At 40.8% G+C, this 26548-nt stretch overlaps 4 protein-coding genes across 10 annotated transcripts in view; 1 reads left to right on the plus strand and 3 right to left on the minus strand.

Moving 5' to 3' along the window:
* Nucleotides 1-562: 562 nt before the first annotated feature.
* On the minus strand, nucleotides 563-10874 carry LOC130177293 (INO80 complex subunit D). 2 transcript variants are annotated; one of them, XM_056388888.1, is made up of 10 exons: nucleotides 10369-10874; nucleotides 8438-8684; nucleotides 7523-8334; nucleotides 7270-7372; nucleotides 6952-7176; nucleotides 6605-6714; nucleotides 6272-6405; nucleotides 4727-4950; nucleotides 4389-4546; nucleotides 563-4194 (listed from the first exon to the last, which is right to left on the minus strand). In XM_056388888.1, exons 2-10 carry the CDS (start codon nucleotides 8653-8655, stop codon nucleotides 3164-3166), a joined length of 3015 nt encoding a protein of 1004 aa, XP_056244863.1. In that variant the 5' UTR covers nucleotides 8656-8684; nucleotides 10369-10874; the 3' UTR covers nucleotides 563-3163. The 2 variants fall into 2 exon arrangements, with proteins under 2 accessions (XP_056244863.1, XP_056244862.1); XM_056388887.1 differs by having other exon boundaries at nucleotides 7258-7372.
* Nucleotides 10875-11101: 227 nt separating this feature from the next.
* LOC130177296 (NADH-ubiquinone oxidoreductase 75 kDa subunit, mitochondrial-like) lies at nucleotides 11102-18458 on the minus strand. 2 transcript variants are annotated; one of them, XM_056388895.1, is made up of 19 exons: nucleotides 18257-18458; nucleotides 17497-17576; nucleotides 17054-17154; nucleotides 16837-16944; nucleotides 16612-16688; nucleotides 16279-16360; nucleotides 16011-16141; nucleotides 15728-15913; nucleotides 15504-15638; nucleotides 15293-15407; nucleotides 15042-15187; nucleotides 14824-14952; nucleotides 14574-14703; nucleotides 14327-14487; nucleotides 14067-14221; nucleotides 13432-13607; nucleotides 13213-13347; nucleotides 12985-13057; nucleotides 11102-11651 (listed from the first exon to the last, which is right to left on the minus strand). In XM_056388895.1, exons 2-19 carry the CDS (start codon nucleotides 17573-17575, stop codon nucleotides 11560-11562), a joined length of 2211 nt encoding a protein of 736 aa, XP_056244870.1. In that variant the 5' UTR covers nucleotide 17576; nucleotides 18257-18458; the 3' UTR covers nucleotides 11102-11559. The 2 variants fall into 2 exon arrangements, with proteins under 2 accessions (XP_056244870.1, XP_056244871.1); XM_056388896.1 differs by lacking the exon at nucleotides 18257-18458 and having other exon boundaries at nucleotides 17497-17653.
* Nucleotides 17499-26548, plus strand: part of LOC130177295 (disintegrin and metalloproteinase domain-containing protein 23) — a 30176-nt gene continuing 21126 nt past the window's right edge. For 4 of the 5 annotated variants that reach the window (XR_008828995.1, XM_056388890.1, XM_056388889.1 and 1 more), the window contains exons 1-3: nucleotides 22335-22468; nucleotides 25099-25516; nucleotides 26238-26455. Coding sequence is in view for 4 of the 5 variants with exons in the window: in XM_056388890.1 (XP_056244865.1) it covers nucleotides 25441-25516; nucleotides 26238-26455 (294 nt within the window). In the remaining variant the exon portion in view is untranslated. Of the gene's footprint in view, nucleotides 17600-22334; nucleotides 22469-25098; nucleotides 25517-26237; nucleotides 26456-26548 lie in introns of those variants that run through there. The other variant, XM_056388891.1, reaches the window with a different exon arrangement.
* On the minus strand, nucleotides 18988-22289 carry cmklr2 (chemerin chemokine-like receptor 2). The gene is made up of 3 exons (XM_056388898.1): nucleotides 22150-22289; nucleotides 20912-21029; nucleotides 18988-20788 (listed from the first exon to the last, which is right to left on the minus strand). The coding sequence occupies exon 3, from the start codon at nucleotides 20760-20762 to the stop codon at nucleotides 19683-19685; it is 1080 nt and encodes a 359-aa protein (XP_056244873.1). The 5' UTR covers nucleotides 20763-20788; nucleotides 20912-21029; nucleotides 22150-22289; the 3' UTR covers nucleotides 18988-19682.

Consider the following 26548-nt stretch of genomic DNA (forward strand, 5'->3'; position numbering starts at 1 on the left):
ACAATACAAACCTTATTTATATATTTTTGGAGTTTGTTGGAAGTAATGGAAATGTAGACATGTGAAATTTCTGTTTTTCTCTGAGCACTTGTTGGCTGAGGCTCAGTGTTACAGGGCTGCATCTAATTAAGTAATATCACACGAGAGGGAGTGACGCTACATTCCGTATCAGCACTCATGGAATGCCTCTCGTCCAATCAAACTACTTGGTCGGAACTAACTGTTGTGTAAAAAATGTTATTATGAATTAATCTTCTGGTTATTTTCTCAATTAATTGAATTTAGTATATAAAGTGTCAGAAAATTGGGGAAAAAGTAATACGAAAAGTAAATGAAACAGTAATTGAGGAACTAAATGTTGTAGCCTAGCTCAACAGTTGATTCTTGACCTTTTTAAAATGTCTGTTGCCAGCCGTTTATCTAACAGTCCAGGGGGATTTTTGGGATTACGATGGGACTGTGAATTAAAATTTAAAAAGTAGATTTCATGTAACCACTAACACGCATAGTGGAAATTATTTCTAAGCATCTAAAATAAAACAAAAAAACATATCAAACTGTGTCAGCAAATACCTCACAGCAAGTTTTATTTATACATCCAAAAACAAAAGATCAAATTTCTCACACTATATACAGATATTACATACAGTGTTTGTACACATATTACATAATTTGTACACAAGAAAAATATACATAAAAATGTAAACCTTTGTATACAAAAAATACCTTAGACAAATTAAACAAGGACCAATAACAAAAGGTGACTAGATTAGCTCATCCTATCTTTAAAAACAGTAATACAGTACATTCAATGAGTATAGGAATTTGTCAGCCATCTCTGAATTCAAGCAGTTACATATACCTACGAGCCCTGTTAATTTTGTTCTACGTGGTTGTTGAGAGAGTAAACTGGTGCAGCGACTAATCTCATGCTATGTGGATACAGCAGTATTGCCTTGCAAACATTTTCTTCCAACCTGACTATGACAAACACTGCAGTCACTGAGAAGCCCAGTCGTCTCTGGTGAAGCTACAGGTTTACACTTCATAATGTGTTTTCTCTTTGGAAGGGAGAGACAGAACTGGGCCTTCTCACAGCTGGAAACAAGGGGTCTGGTGCAGGCTCAGAGCTGGTAATGATGGCAGCTGTTCATTTAATGAGCGTCCGAGCAAAAAAAAAAAACACAAAAAAACGAAACAAAACAAAGACAGACATGGGACATGTGAAACACCCTCGGCCTCATCCACTCCTGTGCAAATCTGTGTTGAAAAAGCAACATACTGTATGTTGATCAGTTTTTCTCCACAAAATGAAATGAAATGGCGATGCATATATTCCAATGTTTCATACCACCGACAATTGAGCCAATGACCATAATCTAATATTGATATTATAATGCTCTTACACAAAAGGTCATTGGCCCATGCGATCTCAGACTTCTTCCTGGTGTTTAATAGCTATCAAAAAATATTCTCCATCAGAATATTATTAAAAACAAAATGAAAGCATACATAGCATACAAACATTGATCCCTCCAACTTCAAACAGAACTTACAACCATTTTGATAGCCATTAAATACGAGAGATTCATTCTACAAGACACAGGTTCCACTGAATACATCGCAAAAAACAATTTCAATCCATTGCTACTCAACAATTCACCAACAAACCCCAAGATAGAGACTGCTACTCTATATACCTAATACTCAACAATGTATGACAGATCTGTCAAATGTCTAATATAATATCTATCAAAAGCCATGGTTTTACTGCTGTATGAGTCATTAACAGACAGTCCTCATTTTTCTAAAATCAAATCCAGGCCCCAGGTTTGCATCATTTCTCTTAAAATCACTTTATAACTGAGTAAAACAGACAGTGCTTTACCTCAGATGTGCTCAACACACCAGTTTATACCATCACATTACACCTAGCTAATGAGTAAAGTATTCATTTCCAGTGCCAGTTCACTGCCTAAACCTTTTCAGGGTAGTGCGGCCTTAACGTCTTATAGTGGGTTTCCATGCAAGTCACTAAAGACCATTGTACATGTGGACCAGAGAGCACCTTTGAGAGTAGACACTTAAAGTCCCTGGATTACTCCATCATCACCATTACTATAACACTGAAACTCATTTATTAGCCTCACAAATCCACTCAGTATGACCCGAGACAAGAAGTCAGGTTGACCTGATCACTGGTTTCTGTTCGCTCTAGTGTTGAGTGAAACTGTTGTATAAATACAGAGTTTACAACAGTTATAGAAGCCAAAGTATATTCCTGATCCAGCCTTGATTCAGCAAGTGAAGCTACATGTAATGAGACCAATAAAATATCTTAAATGCTAGAGTTATGTTAATGTGTTTATTGCTTTAAGAAACTATATTTACCTTCAAGTGTCTACTAGGCCACTCAGAGTCCCACAACCAATGGTGAGGTCAGAGATTTTGACGTCTGAGCAAACAAATAAATGAGCACATATATAGTATACACAATATAAAAACAGCTGTTTTAAAAGTATTTTGGTAAATTCGTATGACTGTGAAATCTGACTCAGTAAGATTCTATATCATGATAACAGTTAAATAGCTTGAAACATAATGGGTCACAAATATCACAACTTGTACTCTCGTTTTTCAGGGCGTGACAGAAGCAGTGTATGAAAAAGGTGGAATATTTTTTTTTTTTTTTTTTTAAATGCAATGGCCATCTGAGCAAGGCAGGGTACAGTTGATCATTTTAAGACAGGACTTTAACTGGCAAAGCAAACAAAACCGACCACTGATTGAGGCTTCTATGAATTCTGAGCACTGTGACACAGATAATCTCTGCTAAGGTCCTTCCGCCAATTTTCACCCGATTCTTTCATCACAAAATCTGAAAGATTTGACTGTAACCCCCTGCTGACGAAACCACAAGGCATCAAACAAGTGGGCTCACACTGACTTAAAATCCCAGAGTCTGGCTACAGGATTAAAGAACAAAATAGAAAATATTGAGGAAAATCTGAGTTTGTGCAAATTCATTATCAAATAGTGCACTATTACCACATTGCACACATGTAGCAGATGAAGTGGGGTGGTCAATCAGAAGCCAGTCGACTGGATTGTAAGTGACTGCGAGTCCACAGACCATCATGCAGCCGCTGCAGGCCGCCTGCTCTCATTTACTTTGCGTGAAGGGTGGTGTGGCGCTGTTGGCACTTGCAGCAGTGGCACTAACTATGGAGAAGCCAGCGGGGGGTGCTGTGGAGCTGTGGCTGGGCTGCACGTCTTTCGGGATGCCACTGTGGGAGGCCAATTGATGGCCAAAGGCCGCGCTGAACTGAGGGAGCTGTTGCTTGGGCTGTGTGGAGGTCAGAAGATCATGTGAGGAGGATGGGAGGGAGGACGAGGGGGCAGGGGGAGTTGTTAAACCTGTCAAGCCGCTCTGAGGCATCGCTGAAAGGGCAGCCATAGGCTGCAGCGTCACAGAGTGGGTGGTGGCTGGGGGAGTGGACAGGGAAGTGGATATGAGATGACTTTCCGATCCTATGAGATTGCCAAACTGCGTGGGGTCGGTGATGGGGAGAGGGAGATTATTCCATGACGAGCGTGGGGGTCCTGGTACCCCGCTGAGAGGGACCTCCAGCAGCAGAGGGGTGTCAGACTGGAAGGAGCTGGCATGGGGAGAAGATATGTGGTCACTGTATGGGGATGGCACATGCTCACTGCTGTAGTGGCTGCCTTGGGGAGATGATGTGGGTGCGTCCGACTTGGCCAGCACATGAGATGTGTGCGTCCGGGAAAACGTTCGCTCTGTAATGGAGGTCTGAGTGAGCAGGGAGGTGGTGGAGGGGGCTACTGTAGAAGAAGATGAGGTCAGGTTGGAGCATGAAGTTGGGGGCTGGTTAGTGGGCTGAGATGGCGGTGAAGGGGGAAAGTGTCCCCCAGTGGATTGCAGTATATTGTCCTCCAGCTCAAGGCTGGTGAAGTTCTCTGTGGGGATGCGGCTGCTGAGCAGATCCCCCATGGTCCCTGGCTGGACTGGACCAGGGAACACAGTCATGGCTCTGTGGTCCACTCCTTCAGATGGGGCCAGGTCTCCCATGGAGGTCAGGCACACCAAGGAGTCTGGGTAGGACCCCATAGCTTGCAGTGCACGCACCAGTTCCTCAGCCTCCTCTGTGGTGGGCAGGAGCTCTCCATTCTTACCTACACGCACACACACGCACGCACACGCACACACACACACGCACACACACGCAGGCACACACGCAGGCACACACACACACACACACACGCACACACACGCACACACACACACACACTTATCATTATAAAATCACAGACTAAAGGGATTTTGTTATTGTTCACATAAAGTGGTGCACAAGAAGCTGTAAGAGAACCTTCAAACAAGTCAAAGTCCTGCAGGTCATCAGGTAGTCGGGGTAACACATCAGAAAAATCCTCCTGGTTTAGCTCAAGGTCATTTGGAATGTCTGCCATTTCATTGGTGATATCGTCAGGAAGCTCCTCTGTACTTAGGTCTGGAGTTGAAGGGCTCCTGCAACAAAAAAGAGATGATCAAAAACCTTAAGAAAAGTAATACAATAAGGCACTGTAGTGAAGGGGCTGTTCACACATGTGTAACATTATCCTGTGAGTGAGGGTGTTGTCCTTGACTATGGATCTCCACACATTAAATTTTTAACTCAACAGAGTAGAGACAGCAGGTGTAGCGCACCTGATGCTAGCCTGTGAAGGCATTGCTAGACTTGTAGAAGGCATTCCCAGGTTCCCCTGTGGCAACGCTGGAGGGATGGGTTTCTGAGGCCTCCGTGGCCCTCTCCTTCTCTTCTTCTTGTGTTTTTTGGTGAGCGCCGGTGGTTTGGTCTTTTTACGTGGCTTTCGCTGTTGCTGCTGCTGGTGCTGCACTCGTCGGTTTCCATCCCCACGCAGGAAGTTATCCTGTGTGGAACGTATACAGGAACACTGAGTCATCATAACCTAAACCCATATGAAATCTAACTGTCACCAACAATAAGAGAACATTAAAGGAAGCGTTCAACATGTTGGGAAATACACTTATTTGCTTACTTACCAAGAATTAGATGAGGAGATTAATACCATTCTCATGACTGTGCAGTAAATAAGTAGTGTTAGCTTTAAACAGCATCCCGTTAGCTTAGCTTAAAATTCATATACCAGCATCTCTAAAACTCACTGTATATAGTTTGTTCAAGCTGAACAAAAAAAACAATGTGTAAAAAAAACTACAGATCACAGGAGATTCCTGGAGTCTCTACTTGTTTGCTGGATGACTGAAAACAAAAACACAACTTGTTAATTAGTGAGCTTCACCAGTGCTGGTGGATAGATTTTGTTACCTTTGGACACAGTCAGGCTATTTGTTTCCACGTTTCCAGGCTTAATGCTAAGCTAAGTTAACTGAGTGTATCAATCCCCTTAACTAACTCTCAGTGAGAAAGCAAATACGTACTACTAATATTAAGGTTGTAACTGTTGATTGGCATCCACTTCTGTTAAACCCCCAGTTTACATCAATGATACTTAGATTTTTAGGCATTCAGATTACAGACTCCCTCTCCCTTAATACTAACTTCGTCATTAAGAAGGTGCAACAGAGACTTTACTTTCTGCGGTCGCTTAAAAATGACGTAATGTCTAAAAAAAACCCTAGGTTACTTTTACCAGACTACCATAGAGAGCATCCTTACTGAAGGCATACCAGTATTGTTTGGCAACCTTACTGAACAGGACCACAAACAACTAAGGACAGTAAAATTGGCATCAAAAATCATATGAACCCCACTGCCATAGATCCAGGATATTTACATCAACCATTGCAGAGGGAAGGCACAAAGCATCATGGAGGACACTGGACACCCGGCACAAGACTTGTTCTCCCTCCTTCCATCAGGGAAATGGCTACAGAGTGTTAGAGCCTGGACCAGACGCCTTAAAGACAGTTTCTATCCGCAGGCGGTTAGAATAATGAACCGTGTGCACTTTAACTCCAGATGACTACTAGTTAACTACTGATTACTGATTGATTAATTTATTTTACCATTCTGTTATATATGATTGATTATTTATCTATTTATTATAACCTGCTGTTCTGTTATTGATTTCTTATTTCCTTACAGTTCAAGGGCTGAGGGAGAGCCGTGGCAAATCAATTTCCTTACGTTTGAATGTACATCTGCACTTTGAACTTGAACGTGCATTTCCCAAAATGTTGAACTCGTCTCTTAAACACCGAACTCACCATCTTTTTGGCATGCTCTTCACACAGGGGCGTCTGGTGCGTGATATCAAACACAGGGATGGAGCACTGCTGACCATCTGCAAATTTGGCTGTGCAACTAGCAAAGAGCTGCTGGGAACGATTCAACAGAATGTCTACAGAGAACAATAAAGGAAATAACACATATACAGGAGAGAGGGCATGTGATCGTGATACTCCATCACGCAGGGATATTGTACATCACAGTATGTGATTTATGAAAAACTTTGTACAACACTGTATAAATTATACACAGTCACTGTGATGCACTTCTCGCGACCAGCTGTACAATCAGTGAAGTGATGGAAAGGATACGCTGAAAGCAGTGTTGAGTGAAGGGCAGAGCTCTGTTGCTGCAGGCCTGGCCCTTTGTGCTGCCAGTGCAGGTCCCTGTATCTGTGGTCTGCTGCTTTGCTGGAGCCACACTGTAAAGACATACAGCCACAGGACTGAGCAAACAGCAGCAAAACTGACATCACTCTGCACTTGTCACGTTTTACTTTTTAAATAAAGAATAAAAAAAAGACTAGAAAACAGTCATTGTTGATGGAAGGTTTGTGACTGTCTTAACCAAGCTGCTATCTATTTATACATGTGTTTTAATCTTACTGTCTTCATAGAGAGATAAACAAAACTGACAAACATCACATATGTGAGAATACCTTGAAGAGCTTCGAGAGGCACCACCGACGTCCTGGATCAGCTGCCCAGCGCAGTCTGGGTTGTTACTGGCAGCGTGCAACAAGGCTTTGCGGAAGGCATAGCGGTATCTCTTTTGGCGGATACTCGCTCTCTCCTGCCTGCACATGTGCTTGTATTTCTCCTGGAGGTACGAGCAAAGCCTAAGAAGCCGTGTTCTCCGAGAGGAACCGCAGTCGTCTTCCAACCTATTCGGGAAACAGAAGAAGTCATGACAGAAAATGTCAGGTCCAAATTCAGGCAGTAAGGTAAAGTACTAGGATAAGTACCTGGATACCAACCCATTCTGTGGTCTCCAAGAGGTCTGAAAAGGAACAAATCTCTCTGCCTCCTCTTCATCATCATCATCATCATCATCAGCACTATCTTCTGACCAGTCCAATCCTGAAAGGGAACTTGTTAGAGCAGCTCATCCATTTCAGCAGGTTAATTTCTCGTTAACTACAGTTTATCTGAAGTATCTTACACATTAATTTAGTGTGAGAGAACAGAGTGAGTTTGAAAACTGGTGGTAAATACATTTAAATTAAGTACCTAGATGTGGAAAGAGGTCTCCATGCTCCCGGTGTCTCTTGGCACAGAGCTGCACAAGATGTTGCAACCTGGCCAAACAGCTGGCAGAAGGTGAGAAGGCAGTGGGGCGCATGACAACCACATGCCGCTGATTGTTACTGCCACTGTCCTTGCAACTGACAGGCAAGTGAGTAGCAGTGAAAGGCATTTTCCTGCTGAGTGACGGCCCAGAAGGTTGCACTGGACTGGGTGCTGCATTAGCAGGCATCCCTGGAGGCAGAAAGTTGACCGTCTGAGGTGGTGGTGGATTGCATAATAAACCCTGCTGCTGTCCTGGGAAGATGAAGGAAGTCACGCTGGAGTGCTGGGGCGGCTGGAGAAGACCTGACGGCTGCCGAGGGAGATGAGTGTTAAGCGGTGAGGAGGGGTGGACACGGGGGACAGGAGAGGGACTAAAGTGCTCAGGAGGTGGCTGGAAGAGGTCCGTGTCATGGCAGAGTTTCTGGTTGAGCACCAGCCGACTCTGTAATTTCTTCTTGATGGCATTACCCTTCCGAGGAGTACCCACCTCCTCCCCATCTGTGTCATCCTCATAAAAGGCAAAAGGGTCCAGGAGTTCCCCATCAGGGAGGGGTAACAGACGTGTACAGGGGGGAGATGGTGGAAGTTCATCTAGACCATTGGGAGCTTTCAGAGCAAGAGAGGGCACAGTTATGTTAAGTGCCACTGACTCCAGGTGAGCCCGTGAACGCATGTCCTCCAAAGCATCGTGTTTCTTTTTCCGTTCCTTCTTGGGGATAAAGCCGAGAACCTGCAGGTGACTGTTACAGTACCTAGAAAACAAGAACACATCCTCAGCACAATGTGCACACTTGTGACATATTCTTTCTGCACAGCATAGTGGAATCTGCCACACATGTACACAATCATACACACCTGCGGTCCTCTGACTTGGGAATGGGGTTGGTACATCGCTGGCTGTTGTACTTAGCCACATATTCACATTGCTTGAAGGGGGCTGTCTTGTCCTCCAGAACGTGCCGGATACAGAAAGCATAGCCATTTAGTCTGCGCTGCTTGCAGAGCTTTGGGCTGTATGAGCACAATGGCTTATTGTCCACCTCTGAGAAGTGTATGTGTTTGCCTTCATACATCACGTGACTCGTGTCCTTGACAACATCAGCTGATGGGATAAAGTCAGGAAAAACCATGAATTACATCACTAGCACTTCATACTAAAGAGGAAACCATGCATGCACATGCACAGCAAAGGGGCAAGTAAATCATCACCTCTACAACTGTTTACTAGGCAATTAGTAAAAATAAATACTCAGGAGGAAGTAATGTTTGCTACATAAATATTTTTACTGTCAAGTCAAAACTTCAATGACATTCCAATATTTGTGACTAATTTAATTCATCGTTGCTTGTTCATTGAACTACTGTGTGAGTAAATGCTGTGAATAACAATATTGTACATAAATTTAAATACATTATTGTCTTCAACTAGCTGCTTACACAAGTTATAATTTTAAGTGACAGAATCTCTCAGTGAGACACAGCTGGTAGACAGAGAGTATGTGTTTTTATTCCACACACCATTCAATTATCCTTACAGCAAGCACTTACAAGATAATATGATGGTGGTAAAACAGTATCATGCATGCCAGCAATCTGTCAGACAAAGTTTAAAAACTAAAAGTCACTAGTATGTAGGCATCATTACAAGACTAGCAGAACACTTCAGTAACTCCATGTAAAAATGTCTATTATATGGCTCGTCTAAACAAGAAACACATACGCTGCTATTTTAGAAGTGTAATGCTTCATAATAAACAAGCATTCAAACAGGCTGTTACTGGTATAACACAATCCACTGTAATGGTAATTGTAGTCTTAGCTGCCCAGCTTCAGCAGTAGCTTAGCTGATGCCTTCAACTTTAATAATTTGTTCTCAAGTTCGGTCTGACAGAGCTACGGTTCTGACCACTGAAGAACATGCTGGACACACAAGGGCAGGTTGGCTAAGAGTCATTTATATCAGCCTGGTCAACTTTTTCTAACAACTACAGTTAAATACAGAGAACCGGACAGAAAGCAAACGGTGACTACCTTTAGCTAACGTAACTACTAGTTGAATTCAGGGAGCTAGCTTGCCAGCATTAGCTTGGAGCCGATAGACAGATGTTAAACTTTATAATATGAAATTATAAACGCATCTACGTTTGATATACACCCGTATCTTAATTCATAAGACCCAACTGTACCCTTCTTTAGGCAGAAATTACATGTTATTGACAAAGACCAGACACCAAAAGTCAAATTTGCTAGTTAGCTAAAACGCTACCAAAGCTAAAAACACAAATTAGTAGGCGGTAGCTAACCAGGAAACGGAAACATAAGCAAACAGTAACACTATAAAGGTCTATTTTCAGTTTAGTTTTATTTAGAAAAAGTAAGCGTAATCATAAAATTCAAGCAATAAATGGTCGGCCTTAGTCGTGGGATATTAATGTAAACAAACATAATACATTTCTGGCAAAATACTTCCAAACAAAGGGTCTACATACGAGGCTTAAGGCCTGTCATCGAAGGCCTCGGTAATAATCGATATGAAATATAGCCACATAATGTAACATTAGACGGCTACAAGACTTATAACTGCCAATATTGTGTAACTCCACATAAACTCTTAAGGCACTGCGTCATTTGGTCAGATCACAGGATATAAAATAAATGACTCATAAATGAGAGGCCTCTTAGCTTCGATGGCACAGCGGCCTCCAGTAGAGCGCCTGGCCGACTGAAGCCTCTGCGAAAAGGTACACTCTGAAATCGAGGCCGAGGCTGTATACGATTTCGCTTACCTTGAATTGGTATGGGCTGTGTAAGGTATTCGCTCCAGATAGACGGCCGAAATGTCTATTAGAATCAGCTAGGCTATTTGTGCATCGATAGTCGAGATAGGATAGTAACAGTGATCTTCATCGAGCTCGGTGTATCTTGAAATAAGGATGCATGTAAATATAGGCTATCCAGAGCAAATTACAAGCAGTAGGTAGGCTGCTGAGGATTTTTGTTGGATCCACAGCAGACTCCTCACAGCACCACTACAGGCACTGCGGGGACATGACAACAATCCGCTCAACAACAACAACCTCTCCTACCATATTGGAAATTCAACTTTGTTAAAAGCCCCTACATTGTAGAAGTGTCCTTTTAATCGCTTAAGAAAGAAATTACAGTTTGTATGAAGGACCGTGCCGTCTACATCTTCCACATTTAAAACAGCTGGGTTAAAACATATTGACTAAGGGGTCCAGTAAAGTGTTGCAGTGTGAAATCCACCTGGACCACGGCTATCATCCTCCATATGAATCACTTATCAGCCCTGCTGCCACACTGTTGCCGGCTGTTCACCGATGATGGACCATGTGCCAATCAGATACCGGGTCCCGAGACTGGAAAAGTTGAGTCGGTGTAACACCAAACAGGGAAGTGCCATTCATGGCAGAAAAACATAATTTTATTACTTTAAACATTGCTTTAAATAGGAGCAGAAACTTAAATAGGGGATTTGCAAAGATTCATTAGGCATGCTACAGAAAATCGGTTTATTAAATGTCACACTTACAAATAGCTACACTTTAAATACTATATACTCTATATACCTTTAGGAAAATATAATCATAATACTTTTAATATTGGTAATTTCACAGGAAGACAAAATACTAGATTTACCTTTGGAGGATAAAGATTTATAAACTTTTGGTCACATCTACTAAATGTTAATGTCCTAACAAGTGCAAACATATACTGTCAGATGTGCATCTCTGGAGATTTGTTAAACCTAAACTCACATTTTCACTCTAAAAATAATGCATAGACATGTTTCTGCAGGTTAGTAAAGTGAGTTGAGGCATCTACTATAGTAAAACAGCTACTATAGTAAAACACAAGTGCAAATAAATATGTTTCTAGGAATGTGCAAATAGAGGAGTTGTGCGTATAATTTTTTTTTTGTGCAATAATTGGATGGCTATCCATGGCGTGTGTAGCTAGCATATGGCTGGCTCGTCCACAGCTTGTGCTCCCTCTGTGACAGCTTTAACACACTTGGCCATCGTCTGGGAGGCTCTGCTTATCGGATCTGTGGGTCAAGATTGAGAGCAGATTTAAAAGTTGACCAACAAGAGCTAAACTCAACATAGTAATAGGGTCTAACTAGAAAATCCCTGAGTGTTAATGGTGCTATGAATTTTTAAAAAGGGTATTTTTTACACATTTAATGCTACAATTACATAAACATATCAATTTCAACCCGTATTTGGGAAGTGAAATGATAGTGTTACAGTAGTGTCTGGTGTTGCAGTGCTATTAATCAATTTTTTAATGGATGAATATGTCAAGTGTTTTATATAATACAATGGTGTACCACCAGCATACAGGTAACACAATAATAATAATTTGGACATTGTTAGTTATTTTTCATTTTGTAGACTCGACTTGGAGATTTTTAATTAAAAGATAAAAATGACCAATATCAGACGAGCTTTAAACTAAGGAGCATTTTGTTAACTCAAATTCAAAGAACTAGTACTTACAAAAATGTTTTTCACAACCTAACATAATTTGAAGAACGATGTGGGCCATTTGGTGAGAGATTGAGATTTTAGGCCAGCATACTGAATTATTCATACATTTTTGATCCCCTTAGCTGTAGTGCTCTGAGAATAGCAACATTGCCAGTATCTTTGTTTTGTCCAAATATAGAATAACCACTAGATGTCCAAATATTTTTTGCATCACAATATTTAATAATTCAAAAAGGACCCTTCTATTCCTGTATTAATCTGATCAAGAGCTCAAGCAGAATAAAGATGACTTCTAAAAATTTCTTTAGAAAATGGTAGCTCTAACCTTTACATATTAACAGTGTCCATGACAAATCAAAAAATGCCATATAAACACATCAAGATTATGTACAATCTCTATTTGTCTACATAATGTTAAATAGTTTTTATGATATTTAAAACCAGTGTGGGTGCTGTGGACAGCTTGGCTTCTTTACAACTACATCAGTAACAAAAATCAGCAGTAAACACATCTTAATGTTTGTTATAAGTTTGGTCAACATTAAATAAATTATTACTTTATTCAGCAATAATGTGAAACTTTAGCGAGAATTGTTGTTTGGGTTTTTAATTAATTTGGAAAGAAAGAAATGCTTACGAACAGTAGTCAGAGCAAACAAGGGCACATTGTAAATTAATTATGAATATCATAAAATATGGCATTATTATTAGTATTACTATTACTTAATTACTATTTCCTTCAACATGATATAATTAGTGAATTGATAAAACACTGCTGTCCTGATGATGTCCACTGTTGTGTTTTCCTTGAGGATTTTGAAATGAAAATAATATTTAAACTAGGTTTAGTGAGAGGAGAAACACATGATTTGAGTACTAGTGACCCACCTGTCATATAAAAGTCCTTCACAGTAAGCTGTGGAGGGACTAAGGGTTCAGTTAGGACAGCCTGGTTCACTGCCTGAAAGAGATAAGCAAGATATCACCATCATCATGTAGAACAGCATGAAGTGAACTGAGATATATGAACTGTACAAGCTGACATTTAAATGAAACTTGTATTAGTTCCTTCTCTATGATAAACTGAACACATACTGGAGGAAAACAGCAGCTGACCTTAGACAGCTCATTTGCCTGCTTAAAGTAGTTGGCCTCCTCAATGTCATCATATCGCACCAGATTTGGGGAAACCTCTGCCAGTCTATCACGCACTTCATCAAGAGTATCATAGGGCAGAGTAACTCCAGCAAGCTTAAATGAGAATGGAAAATACACAGCATTTAATCTTATTTCTTACTGTTTAATACAGCATAATTATCTTGTATTGTAGTTCACCTCAGAAATTGCTCTGATGATCTTCCAGTCCTCCCTGGCCACACCTGGAGCAGTCACTGCCACCTTAGTCTGTTGAGCACGGCCCTCAGTGTTCACATAGGTGCTACATTTCTCAGTATATGCAGCCCCGGGAAGTATGATGTCAGCCATTGGTGCACCAACATCGCCATGGTGACCTGGGCAGTTATGGCACAGAGCACCAAAATTAACCCTTAACATGAACATATGTAGAAGGGTGACAAATGAACTGAAAAATCATAAAGTAGCTTAGTAAGGTGGTTTTTTGGGGGTTTTTCTTTTACAACAGGCAGCCAGAACAAGCTCATGCCCCTTATTTCCTCATTTGGTAATTTGATGATGATGGTGGGAGCTCTGTGAAACACACCCATCTCCAGTGGGTGTTAAGTGCTTTGGAATATTTTAAAATTACTCATCAAACCTTCCAGTAAACCCTTGTACACTGAATGGAAGCTTCTGCATCATTGGGTTTCCTTACTCATTTACTCAGACTCTTCTGTGCATGCAAAAAATATGTAAGGAGTTACACTGCTTCTCTAAGATGCCATACATAAGTTAAAATGTAAATGAGAGATGCAGTGGAAGAGCTTATACTGCTGTGCAGTAAAACAGCTGACCTTGATAGATAATGAAGCTATCCTTAGGGAGGTCTTGACGAGTAATGCAGCCAGCATCTGCTCCTAGTAGGAACAGAACTTTGGGTGGATTCGTTCTGATAGTGTCCACTCCTGGCTTGTACCCAAGATCAAGTGCAGCCACTTGACTGGCAACCCTGAAGACACAGGCAAAACAGCATGTATATTACAGCAAAAAAAAATCCCCTTTGAAGACTGCCCTATTACTGGAAGCTTTTCCTCTAATTTTCCAAGACAATGACCTGTGAAGAACATTGAGAACCTTCCAGGTTTCCTCCACTCCACTGCTGACACGAGCATTCTGAGCAATGGTTGATACAGCTGCCATAATTGCAGCTCCATCCTCTTTCTGCAGGCAGCTGCTACCAACCACAACAACAGGATGCTTTGCTTTAGCCAACATCTGTCAGAGGAGATAAAATACACAAAATTAGGAGAAAAATATTTCAGTTGATTGATAACATGCATTACATAAGTGCTCAGTGTCACCTGTGAGAACGGGTGAGTTCCTGATGCTATTTCTTGAAGAACCGTGGCAGACTCCCCAAGATGGTCATAGGTATAACTTAAGTCCACTTCCTTTCCCACAAGAGCCACTTGCAACTCATTGTGAAGCCAACTAAAGCAGAGGTGAAAAGTTCATATTACACAACATGCATTTTTGTTTAACATCCATCAAATTTATAATGTCAACATTGTTCAATAACCAGAAATACTGTTTTAACTGCATTCAATGTACCTTTTTCTGATTCGTGCATTGAAAAGAGGAGCCTCATAGCGTGGATTGGTGCCTACTAGAAGCAGCAGGTCAGCTTCTTCAATGCCAGCAATCCCAGTATTTAGAAGATAGTTTGAGCGCAGGTCAGATCTAAGCCAAGGTCAATAAAGAAACCTATTATCAGCACTAGTTCAACTGGCTTTGCAGCATTTTCAGTATTTCTCTCTGCATGATTATACCCAGCTCCAGCCATGGGGAACACCTCCTCAGTGCACAGGTTGTCACTATTCAAACGGTTCAGCACGTCTTTCAGGGAAATGAGAGCCTCTGCATCCACCAAGCCTCCCACAACAGCAGCTACATCATTTCCCTGAACTCCTTGGAACTGTCAAATAAAACAGATGCTATTTAGGACTGCCTATGTCGAAACAACATGCTGTGAAATTATCATACACTGTTACAGAATGATATTTTATTATAAATTACATACTGCTCCAGCAACTTGAGTCAGCGCATCTTCCCAGGTTGTGGGAACCAACTGCCCAGACTCATTTTTCACCATTGGCTGAGTAAGCCTCTGCCTCTTGAGTCCGTCATACGCAAACCTGTCAGGATGGAAGCAAGGAAGAGTTCAGCAACGAAGCCAACATTATACAGAAATCTGGGTCTGTGAAGCAAACTTTGTGTGACATGAAAGGAACCTTGTTTTGTCTGAGATCCACTCCTCATTAATATCTTCATTAAGACGAGGCAGGATTCTCATCACCTCACCACCGCGAGTGCTCACCACAATGTTACTACCCACAGCATCCAGAATGTCAATTGATTCAGTCTTCCTGTAGAAAACAAAAGAAAATGTATGAGAAGAATTTGCAAAATTTGGACCCTGGTAAGTTAATCAAAATGTAGAGCACAATCCAAAAACCTGGTCTCCCAAGGGCGAGCAGTAAATGCGTATGGTTTAGAAGTCAGGGCTCCAACTGGGCATATATCAATAACATTCCCAGATAACTCTGACATGAACATCTTCTCCACATAGGTCCCAATCTGCAGGTCATTGCCTCTTCCAGTGGTGCCGAGGTCCTCCACCCCTGCAATCTCACTAGCAAAGCTGTAGTGAGTAAAAGTAAAAAAAAAAAAAGACTTATTTTCATATTCTAAATTTATACAGCAACTCAACTTACTCTAGATATTGAAGTGTGACTCACCGCACACAACGAGTGCACTGGATACAGCGAGTCATAATGGTTTTGATGAGTGGGCCAATGTTTTTGTCTTCCACAGCTCTTTTGCCCTCTGTAAAGCGACTCCTGTCACTGCCAAACTGCATGGACTGGTCCTTGACACAAAATCATATTCAATTGTGTTAATCAGTCTTACAAATAACAGCAAAACTCTAAACAAAGAGATGTCTGTCGTATATACACTCACTAACAGACCTATGAATACACCTATGAAATGACATCTTTCATTTACCTGTAGATCACATTCTCCCCCTTGATCACAAATTGGACAATCTAATGGGTGGTTAGCCAGCAGAAACTCCATCACACCCTCTCTGTGTAAAATTGAACAACAGTTTAGGATAACATTGTGTCAGTTTACTTTCATATGAGAGAATGCTAACACTGTCTTTTCCTTGGGAGAGAGATAATATAATTGAAATATAGGTTACCATTACCCCACAAAAATAAAAGTTGGCATACATGCCCATCAAACATTTAGGTATAATCACAGAGATAATTACAAATATATATTATCAGTGCACCCCAAGCTTACAATGACTTTGAGGTGTGAGTTTGATCCTACCTGGCCTTCCTTGTTTTGTCAGAGTCGGTTAAAATGTTCCAGCCCTTCATTACAGGCATAGCACAAGCTGCCACTGGCTAGAAGGTACATGAAAAATGATTCCTTATTATTGTAAGAAGGTATAGCTCTGCCCCAGTAAAATAAGGCAAAGAAATAGACAGACAGACATGCAAAGCTTTCTAGAGTAGAAAAAAAACAATAACAAAAGTCAATCATTAAACATACCTTAGGAACTTTCTCTATCTCCACAAGACACATGCGACAGTTTCCAGCAACAGACAGGCGCTCATGGTAGCAGAAGCGAGGAATTTGCATGCCTACGTTCTCACATGCCTGTGACAGAATACAGTCAGGGTGTTTATTTTCTAATATTATGGCTCCATTTGTCAGGAAATTACCTGTCTTACTGTATATAACTGTATGGATGAATTTACCATGTTACCTGCAAAACAGTGGTTCCTGGCTCTACCATGACAGGCTTTCCATCCACAAATACCTCCACAAGGTTACTGGCAGCTGCTGTTGCTGTAGCTGCGGTGCGAGCTTCAAGCAAAGACAGAAAACATTTTTATGCAAAGCTTGTCATAATTAACAGAGAAATCACTTACATTATTTTTGCTACTATAATGAATTCCTGATATTTCCTGGTGATGTCAAATTAGTGGCACTGATCGGTATTGGCTAAACTGAGCCAGCAACAGCCTGGCACTAAATGTGGTACCTGGCAAATCTGTAATCCTGTGTATAATCCATCAGTGGAACAAAGTGACAAAGCTGTTCTTGCACACAACAAACAAAATGACTATTCTGTAGAAATACAAGCGACATGGTGTAAGCAACAAATACGTGGTCAATTAATCAGACGATGAAGTAGCATATTGTTACCATTGTTGGTTGTGGCCGCGCCTCCTTTGGTGATAGCTGCTGGAAAGAGACCACGACTCACAACAGGCAAACGCAACATGCTGGAAGAGAGGCAACATCACGTGTAAGGTTTAGCTTCTCTGATAGATACGTTTTTCAAGTGTTGACAATGCTTTAAGATGTTCAAATTTGGTGCGTAATTATAAACCTTGAGAACCGTGCAGCCCACTCGCGACTACCAGAACAAACACAGAAGTAGCTGTTAGCTAGCTACTTATCACTGGATAAAAACAATAGGAGCAGCCAACTTATGCTGCGACATATTTGAAAAGAACACGTCTATACTGTACAGGAAGCGCTTTATAAATGTTCTACAGGTGTGTAGAAATATTTAGGTGTTGACAACGCGTTGGAAATGTCTAGAAATATGAGACAAACTGTAGGCTACGTCACTGGCCAAATGTTGTGCTTAGCTAACGCTAACGTTAGCAAAGCTTGATATAATGTTAAATTCAACTGTGGTGGCACGGGGCACTGTCATATTCTAACGTTACTCAATAATGATCAATAGCCGGTTCGTGAGGCGGTGTTTTAGCATTTAATCTAAACCCACTAATTTAGCATAGCTTGCTACAAATAAGATAAAGTAACAAACGCCATCCTGCTAATAAATTCAGATTTCACGACCCATTTAAAACCTTCTTGCGGCGGTGGCGTCCAAGATATAAATGATCTATCATTAGACAGTAGATAGTATTTCTTGCGGCGATCAGTTACGTACCTTGTCAGTGTTTGTCCTCATGAGACTGCCCGCGACGCAGATTGCGCACTGTCCTGTTATTCTGCTGCGTCACGGATTAAGTAATCCTGTGTACCATAATCCAAATAGGACAGCTACTTTTCTGCAGGTACTGACTGAAGTAATCGTACAGGTTTTCAACGCTGGCAGCTAAATAATGTACCTTCTCCTTAGCAGATACTCATCTACACCTAATTGTGACGGTCAGTGGTGATGTGGCAGTAACAGCAGGACTTTTCCTTCAGATTCAGTCTTTGATTTGGATACAAGTGTGGATTATTTTCACTCTTTATTGTGCCACTTTAAAGAGCACAAATCTACAAAAAAAAAATCTGAAGGTCAAAGGACATATTGAGTTGGGCTTTCTAACTTGTTAAGGGAGGGTAAAATGTTGTCTTCCTGTCCAAATTTTCATACATGTTACATGTTGATCCTACACAACAGGATGTTACTCTGTCTCAGTGATGTATTCCTTTAAGTCAGAGTTCACCAAAGATACATAACAGGACATGGCTGAATTTGTTAACAGTCCCTCAGGAAATACACATCTGGATTTACATCTGGCTTGTGCAAAGTTTCAAGGAATGAGTAAATCCTCCTGGAAATCTAGTCTGTCTTTATTTAAAACATCAAAGCCGCATGTTTAATGAGGTAACCATGACACACACTGCTAACAAGTCAAACAATATAAAAAAAGGGATATTCAAACAAAGTACAGAATGTGCTCAGAAGAACAATTTTATTAAGGTATATGCTTTTTACATGGAATATATTAGAATAAAACATTTATTGAACTCTGAACTAGTTAGAAAACCAATACAGTACATTAATATATGACTCTAGCAGCCAGTATTAAACTGTATAAAATATAATAATATTAGACTACAATCGGATATCAGCATCATCTCACCTGTAAGAATCAATGCTCATCTATTGAGCATTGATGAGAAGATGCCCTTGGTTCAAAAGAGTACAATAAAAAAGTAAATATGTAGATGCATATTTTGTTATTAAAAATATGTATGAAAATTGTGAAAAATGTCCATCTCATTTTCCACAACTCGGACACATCTGCAGTTTTTCTGATCAGCTGTCCAAAAGCCAGAGACATTCAGTTTACTAACACAGAATACATTCTACTGTATCTTGCCTGTTTCTCATCACTTGGGTTATGCAAATGAGAAATAAATGGAAAGAACTCCATGTCCACATTATACACCATTTCCCTCAGCTTTTCCATTGAGAGTATTTGTCAGTTGAAGTAGGCAGAACTACATCCAAATGAAAGGAAATAGGAAAATCTACAGTTGGAAAGAATGGTTATGATAATCCTCTACATTTACGCTATAATCATAGCCAGCCACCCTCATGTTTTTAATGGACAACTAGAGTGTGAGGATGGTTACAATCATAGAGCTGATGACTCCACAGGTTCCTCTGGGACACTGTCCTGACGTAGTTCCGGCACAGACTCAATCTCAGTGGCAGAGATTGACTGGCTGAGCTCTCTTAGGGAACTCTTGGTTATGTCCAGGCATGCGTGCTTCAGGATACGACGAACCTTTTTGCTCAAGAGCATATACAGCAGGGGGTTGATGCAACTGTTAAAAAAGCCTAAGCTAGTGGCAAGAGGAAAGCCAGTTTTCAGTATGTTGTGTAGCTGTAATGAGGAATGTATCGATAACTCCATTAAGCTGAAAATATGAAAAGGTGCCCAGCAGAAAAAGAAAGCCAGAATTACTGCAGTGACTGTTTTGGAGAAGCTAGACAGGCGAACCAAGCCCCCAGATTGATTCACTTTGATTGTCAGAAGTATTCCTGTCACACATATAGCAGTAAATGGCAGAAGGAAGCCCACAGTGGTACGGATGACCACTATTATAATGTGTCTCATTGCTGCTGTATGTCCGTCCTGTGCATGGAAGTTGTTGAAGCACACCACCTTGTCATGTAAGTGCATGGTGTCACGAAAAATCATCGCAGGACAGCTCATGGCTCCAGCTAGTGCCCATATGCAGCCAGATATAACCCAGGCTCTCTCTACAGTGCGGTACCTCTGTGACCAGTTAAGGTGGACCAGAGAAACATACCTGTCTATGCTGAGCACTGTGAGAAAGAGCACACTGGCGTACATGTTCATCATGGACACAAATGAGTTAAGCTTACACAGGGCCACACCAAAGTCCCAGTGGAAGTCCCGCAGTATGTAATCAATGTAGAAGGGGAGAAAAAGCACAAACACAAAGTCTGCCATGGCTAGATTCAGCAGCCACACACTGTTGACAGTCTTTTTGCTTTTAAACGCTGTCACCCAGATAACAATTCCATTTCCAATCACACCAAGCACAAAGGAAATACTGTAAATAACCACAGAGATAATGTGCATGGTTTCCCCTTGCCTGTGTTCTACTTTAAGGTCTTCCAAGTCGCCATACTCCAGGTAATAATCATAGGTGTAGTTTCCATAGTCATCGCCGAAGTCACCCATTGTTGCAAAGATGTAAACTCTGTTGTCTGTGAAAAGCAAAATCTCATGATCAGATGTATATATATATATATATATATATATATATATATATGTATCCCAAGGGGTTTCAATAAACAGTGTTATAATCAACCTGTAACACAAGTTCTTACCTGACACTCTTTATGATTATGCTCAGCTATTCTCCAAAAGGATCCAGTCTGTCCTGCCCCTCTCTCCAATCATTCAGCTCCTGTGTTGAGGCTAGGACTGGGTGTGTCCTGAGAAACCCTGGAACACAGTAGAACCCATTTGGATCAACAAATGAAAATAGTGAGATGCCCCACAAATGAGGCAGAAAGAGACCTCACAGTATGATATTGTTTGTTCTGTGAGTAAACATGGAAGAATGTGTTGTTACATAATTGATGCGTGTGGAGACGCAGCGTCAGTGTTTTGATGATTAAAAACAAGGCCATCCATCAACAAAGCGATACTAAGCAAAACATCTGTGAGTGAAAGGTTATATTTTTTGCACATATCTACAATATAGTATTATCTTCAAGGCCAAAATGGTGCCCATGACTACTACAGTCTTTACTCAAGTCTTGAATTTCTGGTCTGAGATGAAAGTTGTTAAATTCACATTCAGGTTTTTTTTGTTTGTTTGTTTGTTTGTTTGTTTTTTTTTACCTATCTCTAGTCTTCAAAACATATGTATCCAATTATGCCCTATAAATGAACTTTTAGTAAAAAAAAAACTTTCAATTACCAGAAGAACATTGAGAATATGAATTAAACCTCAATCTCAAAGAAAAAAAAGTTTAATAATAGGACAGATCTGTAACTTTGCCCTGAAATAAAATGTTGAAAAGTGTCCCATCAGACCAGACAGTAACTGTTTAAGACTACATGGAAAAAATCAGTGCAATCAACAAATAAATATGAGGTAGAGCATGTCCTTTAAAATAAGAAATCCCCTGCAGACATGAATATCTAATTAAACAATAGATAGCTTGTTATAAATAATTATTTTACTAACCAATAGTACAACAATAAGTACAGAATTTCAATCTTAAAGACAAAAAGGTAAAGATGGTAAAATTACTGGAATAACTACCATTAGACTCGACAGTAAAAGAAAGACTAAAAAAGACTAGAAACTAACTGGACAAATGCTGAATGCAGAATATATGCAGTCAACGAAAAAGTCGCGCCTGTCCTATTAAAGCAGGAATATCTATATAAAAGTATCGGTAAACAACACAGAACCAAAAATATTTAGCCTGAAGAATGGGAATTAACATTTCATTGTACAATCTGCCACATACACACTGCAAGCATACTAACTGGATAAACATGAAGTGATTTTCTTCCTTTCAGTTTGAAGAAGAGAGAGTGCATCGCTTACCAAAGCGGAGCGCCCCCCTTTTATCAGCATTTGGGTCAAAACACCGCTAACTTAGCCTTTTAGCTCCGTTTTTCTGGGCCTTGACTGTGACTTCCCATTCGGCTGCGAAAAATTCTTTGTGTAGCATGTGTAGTCTTTCCGTGCGTCCATCCAAACTAAACTCCGTAACTTGGTGCACACAGGGTCGAGATGTGCAGTGGGCGCGCCGGGCTGACGCGTCAAACACGGACCACAGAATGAAGAAAAGTTATTGGTTACCCACACGGAATGAAAAATGCTTTCATTCAGAGGAGCTGCGGCTGCTTTTCATAACAGCAGGGTAAACCCTCAACGCACGCTTTTCCGCTCAGTTAGTAAACGGAAAAGTTTTGAATGTTGCAGATTTTTTTTTTTGTTGACATATAGTGATTTTTTTCCCTCTAAAAAGTACTAGCTGCATCGGTGGGTAGGGCCTGCGTAGAGAGTTTGTTTGCCAGCTGCTTCTGCATTTGTTCTCTTCTTTTATAGCATTTAAATCGTTGATGTAGCACCTTGATGCTCATTAAAACACAATAAACTTGTGGTAGGGCTGCAGACAAGCTTGATTGCACTGTAAAATGTTTGTTGAAACAACTTAGACAGCACCGATATTGAACCATTTTGCAAAAGCTGGGCTGCGTTCACTGATAACTATTTGAAACATTCAGTAGTCACAGCATGGTTAAGAAAGGATTAAAGGAGTATTTCTGTGATTTAATAGTGCATTTCAATAAAGTTGTGGGACTTTCAGTTTTAAAAAAAAATGGTCTGAATTGATTTAGCATTGACTGTATCTGGAAATGTAGTTCCTTGAATTAGTCTAGCTCCAAAAATGTTTGATCCTACACTTCCCATAATGCAGTGGCTCTCACACTGGACAGCTGGGGCCAGCCACTGCAGGGAGAGGTATGGATGACCAGGGGTCAAGTTGAAAGAATATGGTTTATGTAGAAGGTAGCATGCTAACCAGCTAGCTCCTTCTTGTATTGTAAACACAACAATGACTGAAGTCATAGAAGTCATACCTTGGCTTTTAGTCCATTGTAGGAGCCAAGATCCAAAAGGCTTGGTCCTACACTTCTGATAATGCAACCTAATGGTTTCTTTAATTAGACCCTCTCTGTCTGCTAAATGTCCACATCTTTGAAAAAAAAAAAAGCCATGCCCCAGTTAGTAACACAGGCTTTCTGTTGAATGAACAAATGAGAAGTCTCAAGCCCAAACTCTGACTTAGCAAAGCTTCACTGAAGCCACAGAAGTCAGTGTACATAAAAATACACTGGTGCTGAACTTGGGCATTAGAAATAGAGCATGTGTTACAAAAGTATCCAATATGAATGTAATTACTGGGCACACTACGCTGGTTTGTTAGTGTGTTCTGCAACTGTTCATGCAAAAAGTACAGCTGTCTTTTCTGCTTCAATCACAAATTATAGAGAAAAATAGAGACAAATGTCTGCACCACAGTCTATCATCAGTGCTGCCACACTGCTCACTGTGGGTTCTGGCTACACCCTACGCAACACCTGTCTAAAACAAAACACCTGCTGTCACATCACTGATGGAGGCATAGCCTGACCTTCCTTATGGGTTGAACATTTAAACTTTCTGGCTCGCAAATCATATTGGAATTCCCCCTTTAGAAGTGAATTACACTGAAAATGAGTGAAATTACTTGGCACAGGCATACAGGTTGTGTAGCAGTAAATTACTACTGATCACAGTAATATGCTGATGTTGATGACTCTCTCAATTTTAATCATCTTGCCTTTGTAGATTAAATCATATTAAATTAATCAAATTATTTTTTTTTTCTTAAATGATGCAGGTTGAACTGACAAAGACTTAGACTGTTCACATGGATACTGCTGCTTACTCATCCCTTTTTGTTTCATCAGATAGTCCGACAGCCTTGTGTCAGTTGCCTCGATCTCCAGCAACCCAAAATGACCAACTCATCCCTTTGTGGATCATTCAGCCCTGAGGGGGGAGCTGTCACATCCTCCAGTAGCTCTGTTTTGCGTGTGTGTCTGTGTCCTGCACAGTCTTATAATCAAACCTGGAAGTCATGCCATGCACTGATTATAGTCCATGCCCCCTGTGACACGGTCTTCCTTGAAGATATGCTTCTGACTCAGGAAGAGACTAACTGCAGAGGAAGTGTCCCCACTAGGAAATGTCAGGGAAATTTAATGGAGCAATCATCATCACTTAAACAACCAGCAATCATGCTTTTCCTCACGTACTGTCTCAACAAACTAGTTTTAGATCCATGAATCCCTCACTTCATTTTTTTTTTAAATACTTGCTTACATTGTGGTATGTTCTTTCATCATAACATATACTATGAAATCTTGTACCAAGGGCTACAGTAATGAAATGCAAGTACATTTACTTATCCCTTTAATTAAATACAACACCTGTATCTTGCTATTGTCTGCACTGTTTTACCTCTACGTCACTACATTTTATAGGGAAAAAATGTGCATTTCACTCTGCTACATTTCTTTGATATCATGTTATAGGTTAAATTACCCAACAAGTAGTTAACTTTGCTTTAACTGGATAAAACATGAAATTTCTGCTCATTAATAATGGCTAATGACCACCTTTACCTGTCATACTTAATTTTTCTACATTACATTTTACTGCTAATATCTGATTAGGAATACGGTAATATTAGACCAAATTTTAAAGTGTGGTATTGCTAAAAGTAGTTCTAACACCGAAGACAAGGCATAAAATGTCACAATGTCTGCAGTTAGTGAAAACCATGATTTTAAAACTAGTAGCTATAAATCCACATATCCTATTATTGTTTATAACAGTGATTAAACATACATATAAATATTACTGCATCGCCTAAAACGTGAAAAAAAAACAAAAAAACATAAAATCCCTGCGAGTCTCATATTCTTCCGTCTGTTTCAGGTTGTTGTGATCTTTCAGCCATGCTTTGAAGTCACCTGCACGGGCTTCCTGTGATCCTAGAGGGGAGGGAGGACATCTTTGTGCTCATCGAGGAGGAGTCTGCTGGTTGACTTCCAGTAGCTGCCTGGCCACCGCCTTCTTTCTGCTCCCCCCCCCCCCCCCCCCCCTCCTTCTTCTCCTCCTCCTCCTCCTCAGCCGCTACTGCAGCAGCAGCAGCCCGGTGCCTCCTGGATCCATGAAGAAATCCCTCCTGCACGGCACCTTCCCCGCCACGATGGGCCGCAAGCCTTTCACTGCGTTGACGTGTTGATATTGAGATATTTCAGTTATCAAATATGAATCATGCATTTGATATTTCTGGCCACTTTGCTCGTCAGCACCCTTTCGCCCTGGCTTCATCCATCACTAGCGTCATTCGGTACGTATAGGAAATAGCCTGCTGGCTGTTTGTCACTTTCATCGCATGAAATACGCCTGTCACTTTCTGTATCTGGCTAAAATGATATCTGACGATGTACTGCAGGTGCAGGATATCGCAATTTTTGGATCGGTAATTATTATATTGAATATGCGGCGCCTTCAACATGATGGTGCATGAGGGCAGACTACTGCATCTCAGCATCTTTTGTTCATCTTATAAAAAATTAAAAAAAAATAGCGCTCTTTATTATGTATGATTACCACATTTGAATTAACAGTCACTGGGACTCTTTTTGCTCAAGTGCATGATATTATCTGCTGTTGTTGTCAGAGGCTGTTTGGATTCCTATTGCATAATGGGCACTGCATTTATTCTGTCTGGTGCAGAGTTTTTCCACTTCGGTTATAAGCATATGAAAAGTGTATTTCAATGCAGGGAAGCGAATCATATCCTGTATTCTCAGTCAGCTTTGTTGCCAGATGTGGTTGTCAGTACACTATGCCATGAAACCAGTCTTAATGAACTGTGTCCTGAAGAATTGCAATGAAGCCGTGGCCACTTGCCTCAGTATTATCAATGTGTTTCATGAATAAAGGATGACAGCTGGCTCTTTGAACATGTGTGTGTGTGTGTGTGTGTGTGTGTGTGTGTGTGTGTGTGTATATATGAGGGGGCCAGTCAGGTTTTTCATGTCTGTGCGGTGGGAATTTTCTTGCAGTTTCTCCAGGAGTAGAGGACAAGGTTGAGAGGGATGCAGTGGCAGCACTGCTGAAGCAACAGGCAACTGCAGCACCTGCTACGGACAACACAACACACCATGCAGCAGAGCATGAGATCACCTACCCCTCGCGGTTGATCTACTACCTAAACGAGGACTCAGAGAGTACCTACCATGACCTGGACACCCGGGCCAAGAACCAAGCCACGGAGGGCCAGGTAAGCCAGAATAGATGATGCTGGAATGTGGTCATAAGTTATTTAGAATCACTGTTGTGATCAATAGGAAAGAGTGTCCAGTCACTTAATGGC

This window comes from Seriola aureovittata, chromosome 11, assembly GCF_021018895.1.
Source record: "Seriola aureovittata isolate HTS-2021-v1 ecotype China chromosome 11, ASM2101889v1, whole genome shotgun sequence".
Lineage (NCBI taxonomy): Eukaryota > Metazoa > Chordata > Actinopteri > Carangiformes > Carangidae > Seriola > Seriola aureovittata.